The sequence below is a fragment of the Lampetra planeri genome, chromosome 25, assembly GCF_965212315.1.
Source record: "Lampetra planeri chromosome 25, kcLamPlan1.2.h2, whole genome shotgun sequence".
Classification (NCBI taxonomy): Eukaryota; Metazoa; Chordata; class Hyperoartia; order Petromyzontiformes; family Petromyzontidae; genus Lampetra; species Lampetra planeri.
Window position 1 is genome coordinate 6,175,181 of NC_136131.1, and position 14,823 is coordinate 6,190,003.

The following is a 14,823-nucleotide window of genomic DNA, read 5'->3' on the forward strand; positions in this document are numbered from 1 at the left end:
CAGAGATCAAGAACAAAGTTTAATTCCTTGACACAACGCAGACAGCACGCATCACTCGAGCTGCTGACAACCACTGGCCCCACGGAGGCCCCACTACGGACCCCCCACTCCACCACGTCCGCGTCAACATGGAGCCCGGGCCGTCTCAGCACGGACACAGGTCTTGCAGACGATGCTTGGCTCAACAAACATAACCGCGAAGTGGGGCGCGGCCGGAGAACGCAGCGCCATTCCACCCATGGCCCCTTGTACCAGTTCCTCTTTCGCTCCCAGCTCATGGTAGCTACTGTAGAAGCCTCATTGGGAAAATCCACACCCTCACAACTACGTTGGGTTAGGACGAGGCTCAACCACGCCAAGACTCAAGTCAGTGGAGTCCTGCTCGTCACTCCAGCCCGAGTCCAAAGGAGCAGCTGGAAGCGAGGTCATGTCAAGTACTGTGCCGAGCCACGGCAAATGACGTGCAAATAAAACTAACAGAACTAGTGTCACGGGCTCACAGACAGGACGCACGTGCGCCACTATCGCCAAAGGTTACACACGGATGGGGCAGGGAGAACTTATGATTGCCTTGACCGGGAGGGATTAGTTAAGGGATTCCTGCTCCCCAGCCCAGGGGGGCCATCCTTCCTGTCCTCCCAGCGGCCTACACCTCCAGCTTGGGAACCCCATGGGTTTGCACTCCCTTTAGTTCCACGCCTGCAGACGCAGGAATAGATCATTGTGACTTTTGTTCACCGAATTAAGCGGACAGATATAAAAAAAAAAGGCATATTTCGACACAAAGTAATTAAAGTAAATCATGGTCCAATTACAAAACTTAGCCATTTTCAGTTTGGCTTGGTACTACGCAATAATTTTTTTTTTAATGCGTAGCAGCCATGGACTTTGCCGATGCGCAGTGACGCCCTCACCAGCCCGCTCTAGGAGTCCATCCTGCAGTACCACACGAGGTCTCTTCACTACTGCGGATTGCTGGCTTCCTGTTCTGCTTACGAGACAGGACCTAGAAGGGGCTGCTCAGCCAAGGCGGAATGCTGACATTCACCAGTCTACTGTATGCAGCCACAGGCTGAGGGACAGCTCGGCCGAAGGAGGGAAGAATGAGTGGCATCAGCATGGTGGAGGCTGGAGTGTGTTCAGGGCCAAGTGGGTCACAATGGCCAAGCCAATCGGGTCACAACGGCCAACCCAATCAGCAGTTTGTAGAGGTAAGCAGTTCAGGAGTGGCCACGAAAAAAAAAGGTAATTGGAGCCACGTGCAGGCGGCAGAGGGCAGGATACGAGGGAAAACACCAAATGGCCTGGGCAGCTGGGGCTATGGGAGCCAATGTTTGGATTAGGGACCCATTTGCAACAGTTGGTACGGCTCCGACTCGTGGCACTATTGCAGCAGGTGCTAACGTCAAGAGCTAGGGGCCCTATAGCAGCTGGTGGCAGGGGTGAGGCATGGGGCCTTATCGCAGCAGGTGGAAGGAGAGCCAGTACATGAGGGCGGGCTGCAGGGCAGCAATGGAAAAGGTGAGGTACATGCGCAATTGGTTTTTGCTGCTCCGCACGATGCTGCTGTCTGCAGACATGTCCGCCAGGATCTTCAGCCGCAGCGTCCGGATCTGACACAACAGTGGTTTGGGGAAAAAAACAGTCATCGTATGCTACATTTGATGTCTAACACATTTTATAAAGTACGATCAATAATGCGGTGATGGAAATTTTATTTAAAACAACATGCGGGACTGACAGTGAAGAAGAAGCTGGCGCAGGAGCACCATGCGAGCACCATGTAGTAGGCGTTGCCACCGAACAGCAACCCGGCCAGCAAGCTCACGATCATCCTGTAACCACCCAGCCACACAGCAACAAAGATAACGATCCCCAGTGTAGCATACACGGACTGTTGCGGCAAGTCCTGTTCGTGAGCTATTAAAGCCAACGCAGCACATGATGGGATATTTCCTTACGCTGATGTTTACACACGTGTCAATGTATGTATGTTGAACGTCTTTCTCATTAAAGACAGCATTCCGCCAGGTAATATTACTACGTAGGTTTTCGTCGTTTAGTTGCATGGCTGATACCTTTTGGGTCGTATCAAATTGTTTTCGGCATGATGTCTGACATTTTGCTCAAGCGTGAGAAATCGTGCGGTGGTTGTATAAGAAATGGTGTGGGGGGGAGAAAGGGAGTCAGGGTGTAGGGGCAAAAGGGGGGGGTGAGGGGTCCGAACCCGACGTATTTGTATCCGGCGAAGGCGACGATGTCGAAGGTAGTGAGGTCAGTGCGCACGGTGATGAGGTAGAGGCTGAGCAGCACCGCCAGGGTCTCCATGATAAGCCAAACGAGCGCCGAGCTCGCCTGCATGCCCAGCTGCTCCGGCGAGAACCTGTGTGGCCATGGCGTACACCCAGCAATTACAGAGTGGAAGAGGAGGCCAAATACCCATGAGAGGCGCTCTCTACAGCTCTCGAGCTACCCCTCGCAGAAGCCCTTTCGCGCTCAGTGGCGTAAGAAAGTAATTTCAGGGCTGCAATTTAACCTTAACCACTTTTTTTAAGTTGGTCATAGTCTGTCTAGTTGATGATGACCTGTGGATATTTAGTCAATGATTGATCTGTTCCTTTCAGACCAATCATTCTCTTAGGTATAGTTGACTAAAGCACCATTTAGTCCACAATTAGTTATTAAATATTGGTGCGAAGAGCACACTATCCCCCCCCTTCCATATTATGAGGTCAGCCAATCAGTGAACTTAGTAAATCTTTTAAAAACATACACAGCCAAGCACCATGTTTGGGCTTCCTCAATGCGCTGCAGCCTGTAGACATTCAGGCACGTTAAATTATGTCTCATCATAGTCAGTCACACTTTGGCCTTTGGTGAGAGTTGTCGTAATGCTTGATGATTGACGAAAATAAAACACTTCGTTTACATATAATTAAACAACTGGCTGCAGCTACAGACACAACTCAAGGTGCAGCCAAAGGTAAACTGTACACACAGTCCGTACCGGTTTTGGGTGCCAAGAGCCACTCCGGTGACCAGGAGGTAGGTTATGAACGCCATGGCTAGAGACAGAAACAGGTGAAATTAATTTGACCTTAATGCCCATTATATTTTTACAACACAAGTAAAAATGTTCCCTCTACCTCTGTAAGTGCTGCTGCAAATCCAGTTGTGAAAATTTGATGATGGTGAAGTCGTATGTATTAACATGTGAGAGGTGTGACAGCATATATGTGATCTGTGAAGACATCCAGGGGACGTGATGGTTAAGAGGTGTGTTGACGTGTATCGATGTCCCTGTGCCGCTCACATGGGATGTAGAGGTCGGGCGCATTAAGGTCAACACGCGGGGCCACAGGTGCGTCCTGTTGATACCGCATCTCCCAGTTCTGTGAAACAGATGTTGCCGTAAGTACTTATCCGCTGCCATCGACGTCATCTCTGCCTTCGGCACGGGCATGACTGGTACAGGTGCTGGTGAAACCAAAAAGGCGCAACCGTCGCCCTCACCTGGTGTGTGTAAGGGAACAGCAGGATGCCCAGCTTCTTCCCCACGTACACGGTGTCCACCGCGAAGTAATACTTGAGTTTCTTCACCGAGAAGAACCTGTCAATCTGGAGCGCAAAACAACAGATGCCGTTTCACTTCGACGCGGTTTCCGGAAGGCCGACCGCCTAGCACTGCTCCACCACAAACTTATACATCTTCTCCCCCGTACAACAGAGCCGTACTGGGGCCGTGCCGAGTCAAACCGGCGCAGCTCAGGAGGCACCAATTAGTTTTTCCACTGCAGAAGCGGAGCCGTGCCACTGACGTCACACACCATGAGACGAGATGGATATAGATGATGCAGTGGCACTCTCCCTTGAGTGTACCGACTAGTGTCAGATGCAAAGTAGGAATCATTCACCTAGGCCCTTACCATGCTTGGCTCCAAGGCAGATTCAGATGTCTTGTGAGGAACAGCTTATAATTTGGTTCAGGTTCAGCAGAGAATAGCCAATGGAAACCACCATACTGGAGGACCACACACTTGCTTTGCTCGGACGTGTTCGTGTAAAAGGGGTATTCAACTCAGTGGCCGCATGAAGCTCAATCCGCCTCCCGTGTCCTGCCAGGCGACTCACGTTTTTCTCGACGGCCTCCTTGCCTTGATTGGCAAGCGTGGAGCCGTAGGCCATGGCCATGTTGGTCATGGGGTTTGCCATGGGGTCGTTGAGGAAGCCTGGCACATGGAAGGCAGATCCCGGACTCTCTCCGTAGACCCCTCCTCCTGGGCCCGCTGCCATGCCGCCGCCAGGGGGCCCCACTCCGAAGCTGGTGTCATCAAACAGCTGGTTGGGGTCTCCCTGGTCAGGGCCTTGGGCCCCACCGCGCTGACGCCGCTTTGGAGCTGCAAAGAACCCCTGCTCGTTATTAACTGATGATCAGACACCGCAAGACGCGTCAGAACAAGTATTTGTTTTAAAAAATGTTGCTACAATGTTATCCACACTCTGCTACTGGCATGTATTGATATCGAGTATCCATTGGGATGTCTCACAGAGCATTGCAACGCTTCATGTTAGAACATGGCAGATTTCGCAAAGCTACCTTCGAGATCCCTTCTAGTAAATTCTGGTCCACGCAGAAGAGAGCAGGGGAGATGTTGTAGGTAGTGAACAAACGCGATTCCGCCTTGCATCAGCAATGGCCCCTCCAGGATCAACGTCAGCAGTTAACCACTGCTCAACAAGCTGGATTAATTTATGTCAGTGTCCAAGAAAGTCTCACAAAGCCCAACTAATCCAAATAATACTTGTAATCCGCATGGTCCTGATAGGATGGAAAATAAATGCGAATTCTGCTACATTTGGCAAAAAAACCACAGTGGTCAAGAGGAAACCAGCGCGCAATTTCAGAATCGCCGGCCAAGGTGGGTTCACCAACCACAGCATGCTCCACCAGGCTCAATGGTATGGATTCACCGGACTCGGCCGAATGACCAAGACTGGACCATGCTGACCAAGACTGGTTGTTTGACCGTTTGCTATTTGACCCCGACCACTGCTCTTCACCGGCGGAAACCACCACCGCCCACCGCACCGGACTTCGGAGCACGAAACGCGCGGTTCGAACCCCAGGCAGGGTTCGTCCCTTAAAATCTAACGCATGGCAAGTTAAACAACAACGCGCGAGCAGGGGCAGGAGACAGGCGCCGAGGTGCCAGGGGGCCTAGCCCCCCCCTAAGGATGTGGAACCCCGGTAAGGGGGACCCAGAAGGAGGGGGCAGCTGTTTCAGGGTTCTCTAGGAGATGAAGGCAGGACTCGCGGGGTCCCCCTGGGAGGGAACACTGGGGATGTGGGGAGGGTGACAACCTACGCATTTCTGGAAAGACAGGGCAGACCTCGGGCCTCGAGGAACCCCGCTGGACGAGACCCGGGACCCCGGGGAGCTCTGCTAGGTGGAGGGGTGTTATCGATCCCAGGGGTTCCCTGCTAAGAGGGAACTCCGCTGGGGGAGATCCGGACCCCGAGAATCTCCGGGCACCACTCGGAGGCTTTCAGCCTCTGGGACCGATGGGGAAACCCCCCCAGGACACCGAAGGGTCCCCCCCCCCACACTGGGAGGAGCGGTGCCCGACTCACGCTGCCTGTAGCCGGGGAGCGCCATGTCCTCCTCCTCCTCGTCTCGTCGGGCCTCAGGCTCGCACTCAATTTCCCAGTGCGCACCGGCGCCACCACACGGCTGCGCGCTCCCATTGGCCGCCCGGGCCGTAGCACCGCCCACGCGGCGAGGCGCGCAGCCAATCGCGCCGCAGGCTCGTCCGTCCCGGGCTACCAAATACAAAAGCAGGGCTCGGGGAGGTGCGCATGCGCGGTGACGTCTGCCACGTGTTCCTCCCCCGGGGGTGGATGTGGACTCGTGCCACTGCAAGTGTTGAGCACCGAGGGGCTCTAATACACTGCTAGTGTTGAGCACGGAGGGGCTCTAATCCACTGCTAGTGTTGAGCACGGAGGGGCTCTAATCCACTGCTAGTGTTGAGCACGGAGGGCTCTAATCCACTGCTAGTGTTGAGCACGGAGGGCTCTAATCCACTGCTAGTGTTGAGCACGGAGGGCTCTAATCCACTGCTAGTGTTGAGCACGGAGGGCTCTAATCCACTGCTAGTGTTGAGCACCGAGGGGCTCTAATCCACTGCTAGTGTTGAGCACGGAGGGCTCTAATCCACTACTAGTGGTGAGCACGGAGGGGCTCTAATCCACTGCTAGTGGTGAGCACCGAGGGGCTCTAATCCACTGCTAGTGTTGAGCACCGAGGGGCTCTAATCCACTGCTAGTGTTGAGCACGGAGGGGCTCTAATCCACTGCTAGTGTTGAGCACCGAGGGGCTCTAATCCACTGCTAGTGTTGAGCACGGAGGGCTCTAATCCACTGCTAGTGTTGAGCACGGAGGGCTCTAATCCACTGCTAGTGGTGAGCACAGAGGGGCTCTAATCCACTGCTAGTGTTGAGCACGGAGGGGCTCTAATCCACTGCTAGTGTTGAGCACCGAGGGCTCTAATCCACTGCTAGTGGTGAGCACGGAGGGCTCTAATCCACTGCTAGTGGTGAGCACGGAGGGGCTCTAATCCACTGCTAGTGTTGAGCACCGAGGGCTCTAATCCACTGCTAGTGGTGAGCACGGAGGGGCTCTAATTCACTGCTAGTGGTGAGCACCGAGGGCTCTAATTCACTGCTAGTGGTGAGCACCGAGGGCTCTAATCCACTGCTAGTGGTGAGCACGGAGGGGCTCTAATCCACTGCTAGTGTTGAGCACCGAGGGCTCTAATCCACTGCTAGTGGTGAGCACGGAGGGATCTAATCCACTGCTAGTGTTGAGCACCGAGGGCTCTAATCCACTGCTAGTGGTGAGCACGGAGGGGCTCTAATCCACTGCTAGTGTTGAGCACGGAGGGGCTCTAATCCACTGCTAGTGGTGAGCACCGAGGGCTCTAATCCACTGCTAGTGGTGAGCACGGAGGGGCTCTAATCCACTGCTAGTGGTGAGCACCGAGGGGCTCTAATCCACTGATAGTGGTGAGCACCGAGGGCTCTAACCCACTGCTAGTGGTGAGCACGGAGGGCTCTAATCCACTGCTAGTGGTGAGCACGGAGGGGCTCTAATCCACTGCTAGTGTTGAGCACCGAGGGGCTCTAACCCACTGATAGTGGTGAGCACCGAGGGCTCTAATCCACTACTAGTGGTGAGCACGGAGGGGCTCTAATCCACTGCTAGTGGTGAGCACGGAGGGGCTCTAATCCACTGCTAGTGTTGAGCACCGAGGGCTCTAATCCACTGCTAGTGGTGAGCACGGAGGGCTCTAATCCACTGCTAGTGTTGAGCACGGAGGGGCTCTAATCCACTGCTAGTGGTGAGCACGGAGGGGCTCTAATCCACTGCTAGTGTTGAGCACCGAGGGCTCTAATCCACTGCTAGTGGTGAGCACGGAGGGGCTCTAATCCACTGCTAGTGTTGAGCACGGAGGGGCTCTAATCCACTGCTAGTGGTGAGCACCGAGGGCTCTAATCCACTGCTAGTGGTGAGCACGGAGGGGCTCTAATCCACTGCTAGTGGTGAGCACGGAGGGGCTCTAATCCACTGCTAGTGGTGAGCACGGAGGGGCTCTAATCCACTGATAGTGGTGAGCACGGAGGGCTCTAATCCACTGCTAGTGGTGAGCACGGAGGGCTCTAATCCACTGCTAGTGGTGAGCACCGAGGGCTCTAATCCACTGATAGTGGTGAGCACGGAGGGGCTCTAATCCACTGCTAGTGGTGAGCACGGAGGGGCTCTAATCCACTGCTAGTGGTGAGCACCGAGGGGCTCTAATCCACTGCTAGTGGTGAGCACGGAGGGGCTCTAATCCACTGCTAGTGGTGAGCACCGAGGGGCTCTAATCCACTGCTAGTGTTGAGCACCGAGGGGCTCTAATCCACTGCTAGTGGTGAGCACCGAGGGCTCTAATCCACTGCTAGTGTTGAGCACGGAGGGGCTCTAATCCACTGCTAGTGGTGAGCACGGAGGGGCTCTAATCCACTGCTAGTGTTGAGCACCGAGGGCTCTAATCCACTGCTAGTGTTGAGCACGGAGGGGCTCTAATCCACTGCTAGTGGTGAGCACGGAGGGCTCTAATCCACTGCTAGTGGTGAGCATGGAGGGCTCTAATCCACTGCTAGTGGTGAGCACGGAGGGCTCTAATCCACTGCTAGTGTTGAGCACCGAGGGGCTCTAATCCACTGCTAGTGTTGAGCACCGAGGGCTCTAATCCACTGCTAGTGTTGAGCACGGAGGGGCTCTAATCCACTGCTAGTGGTGAGCACGGAGGGCTCTAATCCACTGCTAGTGTTGAGCACCGAGGGGCTCTAATCCACTGCTAGTGTTGAGCACCGAGGGCTCTAATCCACTGCTAGTGTTGAGCACGGAGGGGCTCTAATCCACTGCTAGTGGTGAGCACGGAGGGGCTCTAATCCACTGCTAGTGTTGAGCACCGAGGGCTCTAATCCACTGCTAGTGTTGAGCACGGAGGGGCTCTAATCCACTGCTAGTGGTGAGCACGGAGGGCTCTAATCCACTGCTAGTGGTGAGCACGGAGGGCTCTAATCCACTGCTAGTGTTGAGCACCGAGGGCTCTAATCCACTGCTAGTGGTGAGCACCGAGGGGCTCTAATCCACTGCTAGTGGTGAGCACCGAGGGCTCTAATCCACTGCTAGTGTTGAGCACCGAGGGCTCTAATCCACTGCTAGTGTTGAGCACCGAGGGCTCTAATCCACTGCTAGTGGTGAGCACCGAGGGCTCTAATCCACTGCTAGTGGTGAGCACCGAGGGCTCTAATCCACTGCTAGTGTTGAGCACCGAGGGCTCTAATCCACTGCTAGTGGTGAGCACAGAGGGGCTCTAATCCACTGCTAGTGTTGAGCACCGAGGGCTCTAATCCACTGCTAGTGTTGAGCACGGAGGGGCTCTAATCCACTGCTAGGTGCAGCCCGAGCTTGTGCTGGCACTGGCCATGACTAAAGTCCCTCTGACGCTGTGCCACTCAAGCTCAGCTCCAGGGGGAGGGGGAGCCCTACCCCCCCCGCTGGCAGTTAACGCGATGAATGCCAGAAACTGGAACCCGTGCGTGGTGGTGAAACATTAGTGGCGTTGAATAATTAATATGGCAAATTACAGTGAATTATGTAATAATCTTTTAAAACGAATCGGTCATCATTCTAGTGAGTACATTATGAAGCAACTAGGTTTCAACATGTAGTTCTTGCGAAGCACTGCTGCTATGAAAATTAGCGTTGTAGGCTGTGTTTAACCATAACCCTAAATCTCTAACCCTCACCCCAACCCTAAACTCAACTGTAATCGTCATTTTTTCGAGCCCCAACCGTATAGTTAACCCCATATCTGACCCCAAGTTTATCCCCGTTGCCAACCCCATCACCAACCCATATTTTATCTTTTACCTCAAACGTACCGTTGTAGCCAAACATCAAATAAGATGCGCGTGTCCCGTGGGACCCCAAACCAATAGGTAACAGCGGCAGCAGCGTGTCTCAAACAACGCAAGCAGAATCCGCTCGGTATGCTGCATGTCAATGCAGCCGGTATTGGTAGGGATGGCAGCTCGCATACGCAGGTTATCACAGTCACTGGAATCCAAGTTGGCTTTCGTGTTGGTCCGCGCATTGAGCATTTCTTCTCTCAAGATTTCGCCAATACCCACTACTGTGGGCATCTTCAGGCGTTGGCAGTGGCGGACCTTGCCTGGTACACACCCTAATATCTAGTCTCGTTCATCCCAATGATGACCTAATCCACGTTTAGTCAGGATGAACCAGACTACAGATATGTTTAGACACCAGGTGATAATCTTCACTTCAACTGCTGATGCTGCCCACAGCAGTGCGTGGTGAAAGCTTGAGGGAAGAAATGCCTATCGTGTGGTCTGACATGGAGGACGGAAGGAGACCCCACTCCAGCGTTGTGTGGGTGGAGCTGTCTCCATTCTGGTGACCGGGCCTCTGTACGTCCGGGTGCGTGGTTCACGGAGCATGGGCCACGTCCCCACAGGGACTTTGATGAGGGCCAACAGCGTGTTACAACCTTTGGCCTCCTCTCCAGCACGCCTCAAGTAAGCTCCACGCGATTAAACGTCATAAAATAACAGACACTGGGTTTCCTCTGAGAAGTAGGGGACATACTCCAGTTAAATGCAAAATATATTTTTGCTAAGATCAGTTCGTGTGAAGGATAGAGGTGTAAATATTTTTCCTGATCTTGAGTGGGATACTTTTTACAAGGCGATAAAAAAATGTTTCTGTCCAAACGATTATCCAAACATGGTTTACCTCAATAAATAAATGATTTCATAAATATACGATTATAAAATCAGGCTTTAGTATCTTCAGAGAAATGGTGACAGATATGAGTGAACACGATTATCGTGAAAAAGCATCTGATGACCGATCCAAATGAAGAATCTGTGGGATTTAATCTCGCTCAAAAAAGAATGGTTTACTTAAAACGGTCCTGCACACCCCATGGCAGGTCCGTCTATCCATAATTGCCCAGTATGCAATTATTGATGCATCCACCAGACCATCAACCACATTGAAGCATTCGACCAAACATCAACTGCAGCCATTTCCTGGCTGACTAATCTGGACAGAGACGTATAAGTTGCTATCCATCCAGCCATAAACAAATTGAAGATTTGAATACAATTTTTTTTTTAATAAACTCAGCCATAGTCAGGATATAAATCAGAATCGCACACTGTGAAATAACAAGAATGAGGACACAGTGAAACACGCCACCCATTCGCCTGTATCTTTGTAGTGTGGATATAAAAATGACGTGTAAAAATATTACAGCAATATTTTGTTAAAACATTCCATGATGGGTTTTATCAGCAAGGTGTTGTGCCAGCCTAGCTGGCTATGACAGCTTTGCTGTATTCATCGTGCATGATAAGTGCAGCGAGACACCTCTCAACCTGAGATAAAATTCCTAATCAGTAAACAATTACAACAAAAATAATCTCTATTAAAGGGCCCCAGCGGCTGGGAGGGCGGCCCCGGCTGGGCCCGTGGAGTTGCCCCTTGAGGCCCCGCGTCACGAACTCCCCATGTGATTTATGTGGCCCTGGGGGGACACGCATATGGGTCAGATACGTGGAATAATACAGGTAGACAGTACGGACAACTTACACGTCTATAGATTACCCTGATAAAGTCATACAATGTTGTTACACTATTTTCCAAATATTATACATAGCAAACTAATACAAGATCCATAATACCTTTTTGGACTGACTCAAATCTCTGACCTCATCCAAGTGCCATACTTCTTTGGATGTAGATGGCTCTTGATCACTCAGACGTGGCTGAGGCTGATGACTGCTGCCAGATGTCTCGGCTAATTTAAAGATTAGGCTGTTACTGCATTAAACCATGTGAATATCAAGGGAGGTTCATGTGCAGCAAAAATTGCTAGATTTTGGCACTAATCGCATTGTGGTGGAAAAATTAGAAAATCGAATGCATTGAAGTAACTGCATCAGTAGCACATTGTCACCTTGTATTAGTAGCAAGGCAAGAATGAGAGTGCGAGAACATCCAAGGATAACAGCACGATCAAGCCGAGACTAAATCTGCTCTTACCGACTCCCCGGCCAGACAACGTGGGCAGACTTGCGGCATTGATCCCAGGACCGTGGGTTCCGTCTGCAACAACGACAACAACTAGAGACTCCATGAGACGATAGACGAGATATGCAATGTCCCATGGCTTGTGCTCCCTGTAAATAGTAACACTGCGAGGGGCACAGCCTAATTCGGTTGTCGCCCAGATCGATTACCACAGTATAACGGTCCGTGAGTAGGACGAGACGGAAAAAACGGATGTGTGATTTTTTTACTTCTGTAAAATCTCGCAGAAAGAAGCGATGGGGTGGTGTGGTTGCATCAAAGAGATTGTCTGTGGTGACTTTATTTCCTTGAAACTTGAGTGCCTCTCCAGCCATTGTACTGAACTGCCTCTTAAACAGAAGCGGTGGGCATTAGGGGAGCAGAACCCCCATGCCTATTCCATAGCATCGCATGTCCATCGCCCCATGATGCCTGTTTCCCCTGGCACATACCTCCATGCCACCCCCCTCCCCCCCTTACCACCTCTAGTCTGTACCTCCACGGTTCGTGGGCCCCCTCCCAATACCTGCATGGCCTCGGGCCGGCCGGCGGCCCGCGTGTCGGTCTGCGTGAGTTGCCCGGGCCAGCCCTGCGGGAGGGAGGTGGGGAATTGCGTCGAGGTGCAGCCCCGACACAGCCGCTTCTGCACCGCAGGGAAGGGGCCAACAACAACAAGAAGAAGGTCGCGCCGTGTCACCTTGGCTCGGCCAGGGAGGAGAAGCGAGCACGGAGGGGGAGGCGAGGAGGAGAGGTGGAGAGGGTAAGAGGGCAGGGCAGGGGTGAGAGAGTCTCACCGAGTCCGGGCCGTGCTGGGTGTCGCCTCCCTCCTCATGCTGCCTCTTCTGCAGCTGCACCGGCTCCATTGGATCGGCTTTCCCCCGATCCTTCTTCGATCCCAGCCCGACGCATGGGCCCCCGGCCACGGTGAAGCGACGCGGACAATGACCTCTGACAGAAAAGTGAAGGGAGTTATACCGTGGTGGTCGTCCCCATGGATCTACAATGCTCACTACAGTCCTCGTGTCAATACAGTCCTCATTAGAATCCTTACCACAATCCACGTGTCAATACAGTCTTCATTACAACCCTCACCACAGCCCCCGTGTCAATACAGTCCTCATTACAATCCTCACCACAACCCACATGTCAATACAGTCTTCATTACAACCCTCACCACAGCCCCCGTGTCAATACAGTCCTCACTACAATCCTCACCACAACCCCCGTGTCAATACAGTCCTCATTACAATCCTCACCACAACCCCACGTGTCAATACAGTCCTCATTACCATCCTCACAACCCCCGTGTCAATACAGTCCTCATTACAACCCTCACCACAGCCCCCGTGTCAATACAGTCCTCACTACAATCCTCACCACAACCCACGTGTCAATACAGTCCTCATTACAACCCTCACCACAACCCACATGTCAATACAGTCCTCACTACAATCCTCACAACCCCCGTGTCAATACAGTCCTCATTACAACCCTCACCACAGTTCAGGTGTCAATACAGTCTTCATTACAACCCTCACCACAACCGACGTGTCAATACAGTCCTCATTACAACCCTCATCACAACCCCCGTGTCAATACAGTCTTCATAACAACCCTCACCACAACCCACGTGTCAATACAGTCCTCATTACAACCCTCACCACAACCCCCGTGTCAATACAGTCTTCATAACAACCCTCACCACAACCCACGTGTCAATACAGTCCTCATTACAACCCTCACCACAACCCCCGTGTCAATACAGTCGTCATTACAACCCTCACCACAGCCCCCGTGTCAATACAGTCGTCATTACAACCCTCACCACAACCCCCGTGTCAATACAGTCCTCATTACAACCCTCACCACAGCCCCCGTGTCAATACAGTCCTCACTACATCCCTCACCACAACCCACGTGTCAATACAGTCCTCACTACAACCCTCACCACAACCCCCGTGTCAATACAGTCCTCACTACAATCCTCACCACAACCCCCGTGTCAATACAGTCCTCACTACAACCCTCACTACAACCCTCACCACAGCCCCCGTGTCAATACAGTCCTCACTACAATCCTCACCACAACCCCACGTGTCAATACAGTCCTCACTACAATCCTCACCACAACCCCCGTGTCAATACAGTCCTCATTACAACCCTCACCACAACCCAAGTGTCAATACAGTCGTCATTAGAATCCTCACCACAGCCCCCGTGTCAATACAGTCCTCATTACAACCCTCACCACAACCCCCCGTGTCAATACAGTCGCCACCGTTCGCCACCGTCTTCACACTCCCCGCCACTGCTGCAGTCGTCACTGCAGTTCCCTCGTCAACCAGCCCTCACTCTTCAAGCTCCGGTGTCACTTACAGTCCTTACTCAACCCACAGTTCCCCCGGTCCTCACCGCCCCCGTCCTCACCAGCCCCGCAGCACTGCGGCCCCCTCCACGTGGTTGCTGCTACGGACCCCGGAAACCACGGCGAGCTCTGGGATTCTTGGGTTTTCTGCCTCTCGCGTGGGGCTCGTGGGACCCGCAGTTGAGGAGACGCGTCCAGCCCCTTGACGTTTTATATATAACCAGCGAGGCAGTCTATATACAGACATTCATGTTTTTTTGTAAGTAAATGCATAAGGCATTATACCTGACGGTGCAGCGTATGCTGTCACTGACGAGGCTCTGGTGGCTCAAGAGACACCATGCCAACAATGTTGGGCCATGCATGTCACGTACAGCCCGTTAACACTGCTTAGCGAAGCCCCCCCCAATCACCAACGTTGCGGCGGGGATAGAGCATGTTTGACCATACACTTTGCCACGATTGTCAGCTCGAATTGGTGAAACGGCGTGTCTGAAGATCGGTTTGGATATCACTCACCGATGTTGGCCGTGGCCGGGTATCTAACTCATGCGGCAGGGTTTAGAGCACTGCGCGTTCACCACTACGCCAACGCTTCACCTTGGGAGCTCGGATATGAACACCGCTCCTTGTAGAGTATTCTCAGCACCTGTTTCTAACGAGTCTCCCCCATAGCCTCAACCTCTCTAGCTATACACATTTATTGTCGGCAGAGGGCAGTGCAACAACTATGGCACGTATGGTATTCT

The 14,823-nt window shown here is 52.7% G+C and overlaps 2 protein-coding genes across 7 annotated transcripts; both read right to left on the bottom strand.

The window, feature by feature from the left end:
* Positions 1 to 6: 6 nt before the first annotated feature.
* Positions 7 to 5,741, bottom strand: LOC144727297 (protein YIF1B-B-like). 3 transcript variants are annotated; one of them, XM_078606027.1, is made up of 8 exons: positions 5,633 to 5,741; positions 4,132 to 4,397; positions 3,514 to 3,618; positions 3,314 to 3,392; positions 3,008 to 3,065; positions 2,228 to 2,383; positions 1,742 to 1,835; positions 7 to 1,613 (listed from the first exon to the last, which is right to left on the bottom strand). In XM_078606027.1, the coding sequence occupies exons 1-8, from the start codon at positions 5,655 to 5,657 to the stop codon at positions 1,458 to 1,460; spliced, it is 939 nt and encodes a 312-aa protein (XP_078462153.1). In that variant the 5' UTR covers positions 5,658 to 5,741; the 3' UTR covers positions 7 to 1,457. The 3 variants fall into 3 exon arrangements, with proteins under 3 accessions (XP_078462153.1, XP_078462154.1, XP_078462152.1); XM_078606028.1 differs by lacking the exon at positions 5,633 to 5,741 and adding an exon at positions 5,367 to 5,546; XM_078606026.1 differs by lacking the exon at positions 5,633 to 5,741 and adding an exon at positions 4,598 to 4,759.
* Positions 5,742 to 10,725: 4,984 nt separating this feature from the next.
* C25H10orf143 (chromosome 25 C10orf143 homolog) lies at positions 10,726 to 14,744 on the bottom strand. 4 transcript variants are annotated; one of them, XM_078606035.1, is made up of 5 exons: positions 14,594 to 14,744; positions 12,504 to 12,657; positions 12,236 to 12,352; positions 11,683 to 11,745; positions 10,726 to 11,164 (listed from the first exon to the last, which is right to left on the bottom strand). In XM_078606035.1, the coding sequence occupies exons 2-5, from the start codon at positions 12,570 to 12,572 to the stop codon at positions 11,135 to 11,137; spliced, it is 279 nt and encodes a 92-aa protein (XP_078462161.1). In that variant the 5' UTR covers positions 12,573 to 12,657; positions 14,594 to 14,744; the 3' UTR covers positions 10,726 to 11,134. The 4 variants fall into 4 exon arrangements, with proteins under 4 accessions (XP_078462161.1, XP_078462157.1, XP_078462158.1 ...); XM_078606031.1 differs by lacking the exon at positions 14,594 to 14,744 and adding an exon at positions 14,137 to 14,221; XM_078606032.1 differs by lacking the exon at positions 14,594 to 14,744 and adding an exon at positions 14,086 to 14,186.
* Between the last annotated feature and the right edge of the window lie 79 nt (positions 14,745 to 14,823).

Coding starts and splice junctions, on each gene's coding strand:
- LOC144727297 (XM_078606026.1), bottom strand. CDS start 4,688: ATGCAAGGCGGAATCGCGTTTGTTCACTACCTACAACATCTCCCCTGC. Junction 3,066..3,313: donor GCCCGACCTCTACATCCCAT/GTGAGCGGCACA, acceptor TTCTGTCTCTAG/CCATGGCGTTCATAACCTAC. Junction 1,836..2,227: donor GCCGGATACAAATACGTCGG/GTTCGGACCCCT, acceptor GGGTGGTTACAG/GATGATCGTGAGCTTGCTGG.
- C25H10orf143 (XM_078606035.1), bottom strand. CDS start 12,572: ATGGAGCCGGTGCAGCTGCAGAAGAGGCAGCATGAGGAGGGAGGCGAC. Junction 11,746..12,235: donor GCCGGCCCGAGGCCATGCAG/GTATTGGGAGGG, acceptor TCGTTGTTGCAG/ACGGAACCCACGGTCCTGGG. Junction 11,165..11,682: donor GTTGTCTGGCCGGGGAGTCG/GTAAGAGCAGAT, acceptor GTGTCCCCCCAG/GGCCACATAAATCACATGGG.